The following is a 15,420-nucleotide window of genomic DNA, read 5'->3' as shown; positions in this document are numbered from 1 at the left end:
CGGGGCAAGAAGCATCGGGCATCCGCAGTAAGAACACGATGGTGCATCTGGGTCCTGTGTCCTTGTGGCTGAGTGCCACCAGAACGGAGCCCGGACACTGGACTGTGTGTGGTGTAGTCACTTTATAGGCAGCTCTTAGCCTTTCAAAGGCTGTGCTCGGACGCACTTCACTGCTGCTCACCTTGAAGTGTTGGAGATCAGCTTTACTGGTTTCACGTGGACACAGATGGGCTGGCGGAAGCATGCCTCTTCCCGCCCCGGACAGGCACACACACAGGTCGCCTCTGTCGATTGGACTGCGCGCCTGAGTCTCTCTGTGGACCCCAGTCTTGCTGAAGCGTGGGGGCTGGAGCAGGGTGCAGGTGTGGCCAAGTCAGCGTGGTTCTTCTGGCTCCTGGCCCCTCGTACAGCTACTGGTGACACTGGTGGACCTGGAGAAGCTTGGGTTTGGCTGAACGGCTGCCCTTTTGTGCTCATTCGGAAGAGCCTGTACAGACACGCTCCGGTTCCATTTAAGGACGAGCATGAAGCAGGGTTGGTGGCCTCCCGTGCTGTGCTGTCTCTGCCTGTCCCTCCCCAGAGTTCCGGCAGGTCTGTTTCATCTCTCCAGACCGCAGACCAACGCTCTAACCGCTGAGCCAAACCAGCCAGGGCTGTTTCATCTCTCTAGTGAAACATGTTTTTGACTTTCAGAAAAAGACAGTGTTTTGTGTTACAATTGGGCTTTTAGTATTGGACTAAGATTGAGCTCATCTTGGCTGGGTCATGAGCACCGTCCTCAGAGCAGGGCCGTCCCCACTCTGCAGATGGGGATGTCGAGTTCCCTGGAAATGACCTGCCTGGGGCCCCACAGAGCGAGTGGGGAAGGCCAGGTCATTTCAGCATGCTTTTTATGAATATGTCGTCAGCATTCAAGACCTCTCTCAATATTTGCAGTAATTAGTCCAATTTAGCACATTAAAAAAAAAAATCTCATTCTAAAACATATTTTAAATGTCCCCCTCCCCACCCCAGATAACCTGTTTGTGACGAACCAGAACGGGTACTACTGTCATTCTCAGACGAGTTTGGATCGAGCCCAGATCGACCTCAGCGGCCGAATCCGGAACGGCAGTGTCTACAGCGCACACAGCACGAGCTCCCTAAACAACCCGCAGCCCTTCCCGCAGCCCTCGCCCATGTCCTCCAACCCCAGCATCACCGGGAGCGACGTCATGAGACCCGACTACATCCCCTCGCATCGGCACAGTGCGCTGATACCCCCGTCTTACCGCCCGACCCCAGATTACGAGACTGTGATGAAGCAGCTCAACAGGGGGATGGTCCACGCGGAGAGGCAGAGCCACTCGCTGAGAAACCTCAGCATCGGCAACTCGTACGCCTACAGCAGGCCCGACGCGCTGGTCTACAGCCAGCCTGAGATCCGGGAGCATGCCCACTTCACCTCCCCCCAGTCGGCCCACTGTCCGTTCAGTCTGAATTACAGTTTCCACAGCCAGTCTCCTTACCCCTACCCCACGGAGAGGCGGCCCGTGGTGGGCGCCGTCAGTGTTCCCGAGCTGACCAACGTGCAGCTCCAGGCCCAGGATTACCCAGCCCCAAACATCATGAAAACTCAGGTGTACCGCCCACCCCCACCCTACCCTTACCCGAGGCCCGCCAACAGCACCCCGGACCTGTCCCGCCACCTCTACATCAGCAGCAGCAACCCGGATCTCATCACCCGGCGAGTCCATCACTCGGTCCAGACGTTCCAGGAGGACAGCCTGCCGGTGGCCCACTCGCTGCAGGAGGTCAGCGAGCCCCTCACCGCAGCCCGGCATGCTCACTTGCAGAAGAGGAACAGCATCGAGATCGCGGGCCTGACTCACAGCTTCGAAGGCCTGAGGCTCAAGGAGAGGACCATGTCGGCCTCGGCCGCAGACGTGGCCCCTCGGGCTAGCTCAGCAGGCTCCCAGCCAAATGTCTTCACTGAGAGAGCAAAACGAGGAGAGACGGCCGAGCAGGAGGGCCTGAGATACGGTCACAACAAGTCCCTCTCGGATGCCACCATGCTGATCCACAGCAGTGAGGAGGAGGAGGGCTTTGAGGAGGAGAGCAAAGCACCAGCCGTGCTCTCCCCACAGGCACGTGACCCCCGGGGCAGTTACTCCCAAGAGCCGCAGACGGGCTACTCCTGTGCCTCGGTCACTCCAGGCGTGGGCCCTCTGCACATCCTGGAGCCCAAGTCCCATGTCGCAGAGGCCGAGAGGAGGGGGAGGGCGGGCAGCCCGGTGCATGTGCTGGTGGAAGCCCAGCGGCCCAGGAGAGACGGGCTGCTGACACCCTCCATGTCCGAGTCTGACCTCACCACGTCGGGGAGGTACCGGGCCAGGAGGGATTCTCTGAAGAAGAGGCCGGTGTCCGACCTCCTCTCGGGAAAGAAGAACATTGTTGAGGGACTTCCGCCGTTAGGGGTAAGTGTTCAGGGTGCGGGTGTGCCCCAGCCTGTCCTCTCCACACTGTCCACGCTCCTGGAGCCTTTTCCTTGACTCGTTACTTCTGACGTTTCCAGCTTTTCTTTTAACATTTTTTCCCCCCTCTCCCTCCTTTACTGTATTGTTGTCTTATTGGGAACCTATTTGAGTTTGATTATCTATAGAAGTAATAGAGATTGATTAGATGTTAGTGGGTTTTCTAGAGAAAATCAGAGAAAGTGAATGTTGGAAGCCCTGTGGAATGGAGTAGAAAGAATGAATGCAATGTTTCAACAAGGCAGCGTGAATGAAAAGGAAGTTAAGCTTTCCCGACTGGAGCCCAGATGCTTTGTCAGCCGCCTGTGAACCGTCCCAGAGCCGCTGCAGCCCAGGGCCGATGTGCCGTTTGCTGGTTTGCTGGTGGGGTGTCTGAGAGCAGCATCCCCGGGTCCTTATGCTGGCCGTGTGGATACAGCTTCAGATGTTGGCCCTGAGCCCTGAGGGCTGGAGCAGGATCCTGGAGCTGGGGAGGTGGCACTTTGTCAGGAAAGAGCCAGGTCTCTTTGAAAGAAAGATGAAATGAACTGAGAGCCCGAGGAAGGTCCCTGGTGGGAGATGCAGCTCTTTAATAGTCAGTGTAATAAATGACCACGAACCGATTAAGCACATCTTACCGATTGAAAGTGAAATATGAAAGAGCAGGATTATCCTCATCTCTGGCTGCTGTTTTCAGGTCACCGAGCTCTGCCTAGCTTGTTGATTTACAGTAGTCCTATTGTTCCGAGATGGGGAAGTGGTCTCCGAGATATTAAGTTACTTTCCCAAGGTCACACAGCCGTGAGGGACTGGACTGGAATTTTAAACCCATGTGTATCTCTGCAACCTGTTCTCTTATCTGCTACACTGTTCTCCATCCAGTTATATTGTGTATAACATTTTGTTAAGTACTAATTGCTTATCTAAGCCTTCCTATTCTCTGTCTTTCCACTGAAACCTTTTAACGTTGAGTCCCCAAGCTGTGGCTAAGCATTCGTGGCCTTGTTGTGTCAGCGTGTCCACTCTAAGTTGCCTTGCTGCATCGCTCAGGCCCCCGCTCCTCTTGGCTCGGCCGCCACTCCCCCTGCCCTGCGCTCCGGCCCACCTGAAGTGATCTGCTGACCAGTCCGTCTGTCCCCACTGCTCCCAGTGTCCTGGCAGCCAGGTCCCCTCAACGCCGCTAGACTGAGAGCTCAGACTTGAGGGCCCCTCGCAAGTGTGGCTCTGGCCTTGCAGTTTAAGTCCTCCGAGATGCTATAAATATCTTCATAAGTAGGAAAAAATCCACACAGTGTTCATTGTGCTTATGAAACATAAATATCCATGAACTAAAACTGTTTACAATAGTGTTATGGACTTAAATGTATTTTCTTTTAATGAATTTTGGGTTTTAATTTTAAGTTTACTTTTAATTTTTTTGAGGGGACAAAATTTTTAAATTTCGACTCGCCCACCTGCACAATAAAGGCCAGTGTCTCGGGCTGGCCGAAGGTGTGGGCTCATAATCAGTGACTCCGGGGGGACAGGTGTGGATGGGTCCTCCAGGTAGCTCTGCTGGAGCCCCTGAGCCCGCTGGACGGGCTCTTTCATAATCTCCTCACCATTTTCATGTGACCTGAGCCTTTTTCCTAGACGATACTTGTGTTGAGTGTGGTCCACTATTCAAGTCTCTTGTCCCTGTGCATTTTAAAATTTCTTTTAAATACGTTATTTATTTTTAGAGAGACAGGAAGTGAGAGGGAGGAAGAGATAGAAACATCGATGGGCTGCCTCCTGCATGCCCCCTATTGGGGATCAAGCCTGCAACCCAGGCTTGTGCCCTGACTGGGAATCTAACCAGTGACCTCTTGGTCCATGGGTTGACGCTTAGCCATTGATCCACACCTGCTGGGCTCCCTGTGCATTTTTAAAAATATGTTTTTATTGATTTTTTTTTTTTAAGAGAGAGAGAGAGGAAGGGAGAGAGAGATAGAGACATTGATGTGAGAGAGACACTTCGATTGGCTGCTTTCTGCTTGCCCCTTACTGGGGATTGAGCCTGAAACCCGGCATGTGTCCCGACCAGGAATCCAACTGGGACCTCTCAGTCCATGGGAGGACACTCAGTCCACTGGCGGGCCTAGCAAGTGCTGCTAAATCTGAAGACATTGACCAATTTGGTTCTCTAACAATACAAATTTTCGCTCAGCTGGTGTGGCTCAGTGGATTGAGCGTCTTTCCCTGGATTGAGAGGTCCCAGTTCGATTCCTGGTCAGAGCACATGCTCAATCCCCAGTAGGGGGCGTGCAGGAGGCAGCCGAGTGATGTGTTTCTCTCACAATGATGTTTCTCTCTCTCTCCCTTCCTCTCTAAAAAAATCAATAAAAAAAAATATTAAAAAACCATACACACAAATTGTCTCCTTCATTGACTTTTAAAACCTACAGTAGTAATAATAAAACTATGTGATTGGCTTATGCTTTTGTTCCCCTCCTTTTCCCATAAGGGATTCTCCTTACTCAAAGAATGTGCGTGGGAGCTGTGGCCAGGGGAAGGTGCAGGACCTGTGAGTGGAAAAACTGGGTCTGAGTCTAGACCCTGCCTTTTTTCTTTTTTTTTTTTAAATCCTCACCTGAGGATATGTTTATAGATTTTAGAGAGGAAGAAGCGGGGGGAAGAGAGAGAGAGAGAGAGAAACATCTATGGGTTGCCTCCCATATCCACCCTGACTGGGAATCGAACCTGAAACCTTATTGGTGTACAGGATGACACTCCAACCAACTGAGCCACCTGGCTGGGGCTAGAGTCTGCCTGTTTCATTAGTTCTCTGTTCAGTGAGCCGGGCCCTTCATGCACGAGAACCTCAGCTTCTCCGTCTGTCACATGGGGACAGTCATCTTTGCTTTGCCTGCTGTGGCATTGTGTTAAGTCCTTCACAAGGACAGGCATGAAAAATGCTCCTGAGTCCCATGATGCAGCCTCAGTGGTTTTATTTTTTTAAACTTGTCTTTTTAAATTTTTTATTTATTAATTTGTTTTTGTTAAAGATGTTTCTCATTCCCCCCCCCCATCAACACCCTCCTCCGCTCCCCCCATTCCCAGCTTTGTTGTCTATGTTCATTGGTCATACATACATGCCTGTAAGTTCTATGGTTTATCTCTTCCCCCACAAACCCCTCCTCCTCTGAGGCTTGTCAGTCTGTACCCCACCTCCATGTCTCTGGGTTAATTTTTTTTTTTGGTACGTGCCCCTAGCAGGAACTGAACCTGGGACTCTCTGGTCTGCAGGCTAATGCTCCAACCACTGAGCCAAACTGGCCAGGGCTGGGTTAATTTTGTTCGGCAGTTTGTTTAGTTCATTATATTCCACAGATAAGTGAGATCATGTGATATTTGTCTTTTCTCTGCTTGGCTTGTTTCACTTAGCATAATACTCTCCAGGTCCTTCCATGCCATCTCAAAGGATAAGAGATCTTTCTTTCTTACAGCTGCATAGTATTCCATTATGTACATGTACCACAGCTTTTTAATCCACTCATCTACTGATGGACACTTGGGTTGTTTCCAGATGTTAGCTATTGTAAATAGTGCTGCTATGAACATAGGGGTACATATATTCTTTCTGATTGGTGTTTCAGGTTTCTTAGGGTCTAGTCCTAGAAGTGGATCACTGGGTCAAATGGCACAGCCTAACTGGTTTTAATGAAAGGCGGTATTTACTATTTTGACACTAATTGCCATTTCTCTCTATATGACGAGGCAGCTGTGTGACCTTGGGCAAGATCGTTACTCCCTGACTTAGCTTTTTCTTTTGTCAAGGAAGATGCCCCCTGAGAGTAGTTGGGGGATCACGTGAGGGCCTGTTGCATAGAAAGTGCTCAGATTGCACTTAGTGCTGTAATATTGCATCACACATCTAACTTACTGGCTTCCCAAGAATTGAAGTGCTCAGCCCTGTTGCCATTGTATTGTTTAACTATCACAACAAAGAAACTGTTCACATACCAATGTGAATTGAGGTTATAGAGATTTAGTATTGAAAACAGTGAAATAAATTGCAGACAAGCAGACATATTTTAGAATTCTCCACCCGTCTCCACCTCCAGGGACCTGATTGCTATCTGGAAAAGGTGGACTGGTTTCAGTGCTCACGCAGCTTCGTGCAGACTTTCCTGTCGCACCCTTAGTGCTGTGTGGTGGTTCTCATGTAAGAAATCACTCTGCAGGTTGTGCATTTAAAACCATGTGCTTGTACACTGAGGGCTAAGGAAAGGGTATGTGAGGCTGCATTTGACTGGATGTTTGAAAACACCGGATTGTAACTGACCTTGGAGCCCATCGGCTCCCTCCGGTATCCCGGCTGCGCCTTGGAGCCGCCCCGTCCTGGCTGGCAGCACTGATTGTTGGATCTTCAGGACCCTTGTGATTCAGGTGACGTTACTGTGGCAGTTTGAAATTGTCCATGGTGGGGTTATTTGCACCATGGAAATTGGCAAACTTGACAAATCAGAACTTCCCCCGCCAGAGAGCCGGTTGCTAGACGTTGGTCAGCATACCAGCCTTTTGCTCACGTTCGGAATCATGGCATTTTCGCCTGCACGGGAACCTTTTAGCCTCCCTCACTCCCTCTGTTCCTGTCTCCCTATCCCTCTCTCCCTCCCAAGCAGGTAGAGCTGGTTTTATTTATGAGAACTGAGAAAAACATTACTTTTTAAATTTTTATTTATTTTTTATTGATTGATTTTTAGAGAGAGAGGAAGGGAGAGGGAGAGAGATAGAAACATTGATGAGAGAGAACATCGATGGGCCGCCTCCTGCATGCCCCACACTGGGGATTTAGCCCACAACCTGGGCATGTGCCCTGACTTGGAACTGAATCCGTGACCCCTTGGTGCATGGGTCGATGCTCAACCACTGAGCTATACTGGCTGGGCAGAAAACCATTTCTTTTAAATTGGGGCTAATGTTGTTGCAATCATTATGGCTTCCAAGGAGGTGTAGAATATCCAAGGAAAGTTAGCATTCTTAGGCTTATTTGCCTTATAGAAGAAACTCATTTGCTTTATTAGTAAGTTTAGGAACACCTGTTCTCAGGAGACAGCTTCTGTTGATGTGTTCTATCATACCTGGTCTTCCTGGCAGCAAGGTGTAGATTTCAACCCTGTTTGATTTTCCTGGTTTGAAAACGTGGTTCTGAGGTGTGGTGATCCAGTCCAGGTCACATACTGCAGAACAGGACAGAGCTACCACAGGAAACAGTTTATTTTTCAGAGTGATTTATAGAACTAATTTATATATTTTTATTTATTTTTTATCCTTACCCAAGGACACTTTTGCATTTATCTTCAGATAGAGTGGGAGGGAGAGAGGGAGGAAGAGAGAGAGGAAGAGAGAGAGAGAAACATTGATGTGAGAGAGAAACATCGAGTGGCTGCCATTCACACGACCCCAACCAGGGTCGGGGACAAACTGCAACCGAGGTACGTGCCCTTAGTGGGAACTGAATCTGGTCCACGGGTTGACGCTCTAACCACTTAGCAAACTGGCCAGGGCCGAATTTATTTATATATATATATATAATATATTTATATATATATGTGTATACATATATATATATATACATGTATTATATATATATTTTTTTATCCTCACCCGAGGACATTTTTCCATTTTTTGTTCAGGTAGAGTGGGAGGGAGAGAGAGGAACAGAGAGAGAGAGAAACATCGATGTGGAAGGAACACATCGAGTGGCTGCCACCTGCACAACCGACCAGGGCCGGGGACAAACTGCAACCGAGGTATGCGCCCTTAGCGGGAACCGAACCCTGGTCTCTCAGGACTGCAGGCCGACACTCTAACCGCTGAGCCAAACTGGCCAGGGCCGAATTTATATATTTTTAAAATTACCAGAGCTGCCCTGGCCAGTTTGGCTCAGCCATTAGAGCTTTGGCCTAAAAGAGTGTCGTGGGTGCAATTTCTGGTCAAGGACCCGTACCTTGGTTGCAGGTTTGATCCCCGGCCCTGGTCAGGGTGGTGCTGGAGGCAACCAATTGATCTCTCTCACATCAATGTTTCTCTCTCTCTCTCCTTCCCTCCCACTCTATCTAAAAAAAAAAAAAGTCAATGGCAAAATAATGAATTACCAAAGCTTCTTGCAATTGAGTAATTGCATTTGAAACCCTTTTTGTGGACCCAGCTGACTTTTTGGTGTGCCATGTTTTGAAGCTGGGAGCTCTGCACAGGAATGCTGTCTGCCTGCAGCCTCACCTCTTATTACAACAGAGCCCTGAAACCAGCTGCATTTCAAAACCTCCTATCTGGAAGACGAATCAGGGCTCCCGCCTCGAGAGGAACCCGTCCTCCTAATGTGTGTCAAACAGCTGTGTGTGCCGGTGTGTGAAGGAGTGTGATTTCTCCTCTGCTTCCAGTCTTCAGCCCTTTTTTGAAGATTTTAAAGGTTGTATTTGTGTATATTTCATATATACATATCAATATTCTTGTAGGGAATGAAAAAGAGCCGAGTAGATGCAAAAAAAATCGGTCCTCTCAAACTGGCTGCCCTGAATGGACTCTCCCTGTCTCGCCTGCCGCTGCCCGATGAGGGGAAGGATGTGTCGGCCAGAGCCACCAATGATGAGAGGGTACGTATGGGACGTGGGCTGCCAGCTGCTTCCCGAGAGTCAGTGGATTTCCGACACATTCGGGAATCCCAGCTGAGTGGTAAGGAATTTGTAATCTGGATCTCAGAATTGGGGCAGATTTAGAGCTAATGTCTGAACAGATCATTTCAGACTAGAATGTTCTTCTTCTTCTTCTTCTTCTTTTTTTTTTCTTGAACGTTCTTTACCTTCTTCCAGCCATCTGTGGCAGTTGTGGTGTTTGATGGCCTTAAAGTGAGAGCAAGTCTGCAAACGCGCATGAGTGCACCCAGGAGGGAGAGCAGATGTTGCATTCATTTCACTGAAAACTTATCTCAACAGCCAGGGGTTACCAACTTGTTTCAAAACTTCCTTTGTGCCCAAGACAGGCATGAATTACGCTAAGCAAAAATTAGCTTGCTCACCACTGGATCCCGGAGATGGTTTCCCATGTTTACTGCTGTTCTCAGTTTTTTACATAATTATATATTATAAGATGGAAACGTTCGTTCATAGATGTTGAAATTGATTATCCTACTCTAGGGTTTACTATTCTCCAGGAGAATTTTATGTTTCATAGGGATCACAAAACTGACCATAAATTTAGAGAAAATGAATTCAAAATTGCTTTAGCCTTTTTTTTTTTTTTTTTTACTTTAAACTGAACTTTGCCTTGATTTCTCACCAATGAGATGATTTCATTTGTTGTTGTTACGGCTTGGTAAAAATTCAGCTTTGGTCTCACCAAGAATTTCCAACATTAGGTAATGCTAGACCTGAAACGAGAGATTTCCGAGGTACAGGGAACTGCATCTGTGGCATGGATCGCTTCATCTTGTCCCACCTGTCCTGTTTTGCAGTGTAAAATTCTGGAACAGCGGTTAGAACAGGGAATGGTGTTCACAGAGTATGAAAGGATTCTCAAGAAACGGCTCGTTGATGGGGAGTGCTCCACAGCGCGACTCCCCGAAAATGCAGAAAGAAACCGATTCCAAGATGTGCTTCCCTACGACAATGCCAGGGTGGAGTTGGTCCCGACCAAAGAAAACAACACCGGTTACATCAACGCGTCCCACATTAAGGTGAGAGGGACAGCCGGGGTAAGCGGGACATGCGTTCTTTTTTTTGTTATCCTCACCCGAGGATATTTTTCCATTTTTTGTACAGATAGAGTGGGAGGGAGAGAGAGGAAGGGAGAGGGAGAGAGAAACATCGACGTGAAGGGACACATCGAGTGGCTGCCACCGCACGACCAACCAGGGCCGGGGACAAACTGCAACCGAAGTATGTGCCCTTAGCGGGAACTGAACCCGGGTCTCTCCGGACCGCAGGCCGACGCTCTAACCGCTGAGCCAAACTGGCCAGGGCAGGACATGCGTTCTGAGGGCAACAACAAGACTGCTAGGATTACCCTCGTGTTCATATTCGAGGGACACCCTAGCTTTGAACCACTGCAAGAAACGATTTTATGTCACAAGCTGGGAAATCCCTACACCGGGGCTGGGTAGGAAGTGTTGATCAACCGCCAGGGTCCCGTTCGCTTCATCCGGCTAATCAACCATTTTGCCCCTGGTGGTGTCAGGACTCGAAGCATGTACTTCCCCAACCTCAGAACTTTGTTTTCCTGAATCTGAAGATTTCTTTCAGCGGCTCCTGAAAGAATTCATAAGCTCAAATTGATTTTTTCCTCACGAACCTATGTGCATTTTTATGTAACGAATGTGTCTGGGTTTTTTCCTCCTGGTGTTGTCACCAAAGCTTTAACCTGTGATGGCGCCATCTCTTCTCCTTGCATGCTCCCTGAAATCACTCTTAAACGTTATTCTGTTCTTTGAAGAAGCAGCGCTGCTTCCCCCCCCCCCCCGGGAAATAGTATAATGTAATTTAATTGGGGTAACATTACATCCATTAAAACAGAAAAAGTGATGGTTCACGACAGGGAGCGCGAAGAGGCGGCCACGCTGTCTTCTCCCTCACCTGCTGTGCTCCTGTGGGCGAGGGTCAGCGCCTCGCTGTGGGAGGGAGAAGCTTCCCTCCAGTGCACCAAGGAGCAAGCATCCGTGGTCAGGTGTTGTTTTCTGCCTCCCACATTTTATTCAGTTTGCAAGTGGACTTGAGGAGAGCGTGTTTGCACGTGAGGCCTTCCAGAGACCCGGACATCTGCCTGTGAGTGGCGAGCCCTCCACGGTCTCTAGGAATCGGCGCACGTGCTGCTTAACATGGGCACACGCTCTCTGAAAACCGGGCAGTTCTTCAGAATAACGCATCCAGTCCCCCCCGTTTGGGTGGATGAGGACGGAATGACACTGCAGTTCTGGTTCTGAATCTTCAGAGGTGCTGGACAGAGGTGGGAGGAGTCTGAGCTCAGAACCGCTGGACGGACTCTCCAGTGTGGGACCTCATGGTGCGTGTCTACGAATAAAGAGATGCTGACACCTTCCCCGAGGCTCCCCATCAGGCTCTTCCTCCCCAGTTCTCGTCTGCCGTGTACCAGGAGCCCCCCGCGGCGCCTGCCCCTGCACGGGCGCTGGCTGGGAGGACGCAGCTGTGGCTGTGGGGAGCGTGGGCAGAGCAGTGCTTGGCACAGGGTTTTACGTTTGGTGGGCACGGAGAAAAGTTACTGTGGTCAGTACATGTCAGTGCAGCTGACATTGAATCCAAGTCTCCTGACCACAGTAGTGATTATTTTAGACTGTTCTCAAGGAGGTTAAATCGTTAAGTGGAAACTGAATGTCAGTCATTATGGAGGGTGATCTTGACTCAGAAGGTCAGAGGTGAGACTTCCTTAAGTAGGAAGGTTATTTTCCCCTAGAAATCTGACATTTAACTTAGGTTTTGGCTTAATTGCTACACTTCTTCCAGCGTGTTCAGTTCTTCATGAGGGGAAATTGTGTCCGAAGTTTGGGGCACTGTGTTGTTGACTGTGCTTTGTGAGATGCACCGTAGCAGCAGTGACAGCCACTCACTGAGCACTGCTTATGTTCAAGACACCGCGTGTGTCGGCCCCCTGGTTCCGACCCGCCCTGTGGGGGTAGGTGACCTCCTATGTTAGTATGAGAACTGAGATTCAGAGAGGTTAAAATAGCATGTGAATTCGTAGTACATCCGTTTATAAAGATGTCAGGGATGGAAATCGTACTAATAAGGAAAAAGAATAAGATGAGAAAGCCTTTCTTTATTCTGAATAATTTAGTTCATGTTTTAGTATCACCACAAATAACTGTATGTACGTGCCTGTATACACTCAGTCTTATACATATACACAGATTCATTTTTTTTTATGCTCACCTGAGGACGTTTTTCCATTTTAGTTCAAATAGAGTAGAAGGGAGAGAGAGGGAGAGAGAAACATTGACGTGAAAGGGACACGTCGAGTGGCTGCCACCCGAACGACCCAACCAGGGCCAGAGCGAAGTACGTGCCCTTGACTGGAACCGAACCCGCAACTCATTGGTCCACAGGCTGACGTTCTAACCGCTCAGCCAAACCAGCCAGGGCCTACATAGTCATTTGTTTAACCCTTTCTCGTCTTAGGTCTCTGTCAGTGGAATTGAATGGGATTACATTGCCACACAGGGCCCCTTGCAGAACACCTGTCAGGACTTTTGGCAGATGGTGTGGGAACAGGGAGTCGCCATTATAGCGATGGTGACAGCTGAAGAGGTGAGTGCTCCCTCCTCCCGCTGGCTTCCGCAGCCTCAGACGAAAAGCTGATGCTGCCCATGTGGGCTCCTGACCTTTGGAGGAAAAGGCCGGTTGGGAGGGGGATTTGGAGTCTCAGACGTGCCGTCTGTGTGAGAGGGCGCGGATCGCGGGACCTCGGGTTGTGTTTTGACTGTCCGTGGACTTGTCTTTAACAGGAGGGTGGAAGGGAGAAGAGCTTTAGGTATTGGCCACGCCTTGGTTCCAGGCACAACACGGTCACCTATGGAAGGTTTAAGATCACCACCCGGTTCCGCACTGACTCTGGCTGCTATGCCACCACGGGCTTGAAGATGAAGCACCTGCTCACGGGGCAGGAGAGGACCGTCTGGCATCTGCAGTACACAGACTGGCCGGAGCACGGCTGCCCGGAGGACCTCAAGGGGTTTCTGTGTGAGTGTCCACTCCCGGCACAGTGCGGGCTGGAGCGGTCAGCCAGGGCGAGGAAGACGTGTCCCTGAAATATCTCCTTTATGTGGTCTCCTATAAACCTGGGGCCTGTTTTAAAATAAAGATGTTAAGTGTTTAGGGGAGGCTGGGGGAAGTTTTTAAAGTATAACTTGGTAGTGAGTAAAATGCTGTGAGTCTTAGGAGCCGTTCCTGCATTCACTCTGTAGAGGAGGAAGTGGGAGCCCAGGCGGGAGCCCAGATGGGAGCCCAGGATCCCCGCGACCGCACTGCCGTGGGCGGACGGGCTCCGTCAGATGGCGCCCGGTGCTCGTCCGGAGCCCTCCCCAGCAGTGGACATAATGTGAAGACTGTCTGTGTGCTGTGCCTTAAACCCTGAGTATTTGTCTATTTTACTGATACTTCACAGCGTACCTGGAGGAGATCCAGTCCGTTCGGCGCCACACAAATAGTACGAGTGAACCAAAAAGCCCCAACCCTCCGCTGCTGGTCCACTGCAGTGCGGGCGTGGGCAGAACCGGCGTCGTCATTTTGTCGGAGATCATGATCGCCTGTCTGGAACACAACGAGGTGCTATTTCCTTTTTTGGTTGGGCGAGAAGTGGGCTAAACACAGACCTACTTATCTGACAGCTCTTTCGGAAAGAAGTTCGTTTTTTCCCCACAAGTAGGGTTTTTTTGTTTTGTTTTGTGCCACCAGTAAAAGTCTGAATTTTAACAGATCCGCGGACTGGGGGCTCCTGTCCGTCAGCTCGTTCAGCGTTAGCACCTGTCTCATCCCCAGTAGCTCTCCCGGAACTGCTGCCTCCTCCAGGCAGCTCCATGGGTTTCCCCGGGTCAGGCTTGGGCTCCTTCAGCATTTTGACTTTTCCAACAAAGACTTCATGGAGTGAATAGATTGGCAACCCTCTTGGGTGTCTTTCCCAGTGCTGTGTGGAGTTAATTTATTGACCACGTCTTTCAAGTCATTTATCTGCACCTCTCGGGTCATGATTTCCAGCATTTTCTTCCAGATTTGGCGGACCTGTTGATGCTGAGCATAAGAGGTCTTCCCAACCTGACTTGCATTTTTAGTAAAACCAACACAGAGTAGACAGAGACAATAACCATCAGTAGTGTTGACACCACCATGAGCTTCAGTCATGGTCCGCCGTTTTCTGACCACGGAGCACATTTTGTCTCCATGGTAACATCCATGCCACGGAAATTAGCCAGGCAGTGTTTGCCCTGAACATCTCAGTAATTAGCTTGAATTTTCTAAATGCAACTTCATGATTCTGTAGGTCAGCTAAGCTCACTTCCAAAACGCAACCCTTGAGACCTCCAGATGTGATTTGGGTGCCTCGGGTTCTCGTGACTAGTGTTTCTCCAGTGTTCCTTCCACTGACCAGGGCTGGTGCTTTCACGTCACACCGCCTCAGTGGAAGGTGGGCGACCACCTTCTCCTCGGCCCCCTTTCGCCCTCTGTCACGGCCTTTGTTCTTGCCGACTGCTGTGTGCCGACCGCCGTGGTGCTGCTCAGAGCCAAAGGCCCCTGGGTTTTTCATTTGTTTGTTCTATAGAAGATGCCAAGGCAGATAAGTTAGGAGGTTGTCCATCTCCTAACCAGATTTGTGCCAGGACACTAACGCTCCTGTCCCCTTTCTCTCCCCGGGCGAGTGCTTTCGCCTCATCCCTGCTTCTTTCCATCTAGGTGCTGGACATCCCGCGGGTGCTGGACATGCTGAGGCAGCAGAGGATGATGCTGGTGCAGACCCTGATCCAGTACACCTTCGTGTACAGAGTTCTCATCCAGTTCCTGAAGAGCTCCAGGCTCATATAAGCTCCCGCAGCTGCTGAAGGGGACCCGACCATCGACCATCGCAGCGTTTACAGTCAGAACAGGGCCTGCTGGACTCGCGCGCTCCCTCGACGCTCGCTCATCCACGCAGAACGCTCACCGGGATGTGCGGCGCTCGAACCGGCAGAGGGAGCGGGAGCTGCGGGGACTGCACCGGGTCAGGTCGGCGCCTGGAAGGAGGCCTTTGTGAACAGGGCGTGGCCCTGCCCGGTCCGTCCGCTCTGCAGGACTCGCACGCTTTTTGGAGACTGTTTTCTAGACGGTTCTGTATTTTACTGAAGCTGATGCTGGGCAACTTGGGCAATCGTTAACACACATAGATTTCTATCTGAAACAGGTTTTTGCTAATGGAATTTTATTTT

General features: G+C 50.0%; 1 protein-coding gene across 1 annotated transcript in view; it reads left to right on the top strand.

The window, feature by feature from the left end:
• PTPN21 (protein tyrosine phosphatase non-receptor type 21) overlaps positions 1 to 15,210 on the top strand; it is a 70,472-nt gene extending 55,262 nt beyond the window's left edge. Inside the window, exons 13-19 of the mRNA XM_036276166.1 lie at positions 1,015 to 2,456; positions 8,975 to 9,112; positions 9,970 to 10,191; positions 12,644 to 12,772; positions 12,970 to 13,204; positions 13,629 to 13,789; positions 14,912 to 15,210. Coding sequence (XP_036132059.1) covers positions 1,015 to 2,456; positions 8,975 to 9,112; positions 9,970 to 10,191; positions 12,644 to 12,772; positions 12,970 to 13,204; positions 13,629 to 13,789; positions 14,912 to 15,040 — 2,456 coding nt within the window. The 3' untranslated portion in view covers positions 15,041 to 15,210. The remainder of the gene's footprint in view (positions 1 to 1,014; positions 2,457 to 8,974; positions 9,113 to 9,969; positions 10,192 to 12,643; positions 12,773 to 12,969; positions 13,205 to 13,628; positions 13,790 to 14,911) is intronic.
• The last annotated feature ends 210 nt before the right edge of the window (positions 15,211 to 15,420 follow it).

Source organism: Molossus molossus, unplaced genomic scaffold (genome assembly GCF_014108415.1).
Source record: "Molossus molossus isolate mMolMol1 unplaced genomic scaffold, mMolMol1.p scaffold_m16_p_1, whole genome shotgun sequence".
NCBI lineage: Eukaryota > Metazoa > Chordata > Mammalia > Chiroptera > Molossidae > Molossus > Molossus molossus.
The sequence above is the reverse complement of the archived record's forward strand: the minus strand, read 5'-3'. Positions and strand labels throughout refer to the sequence as shown.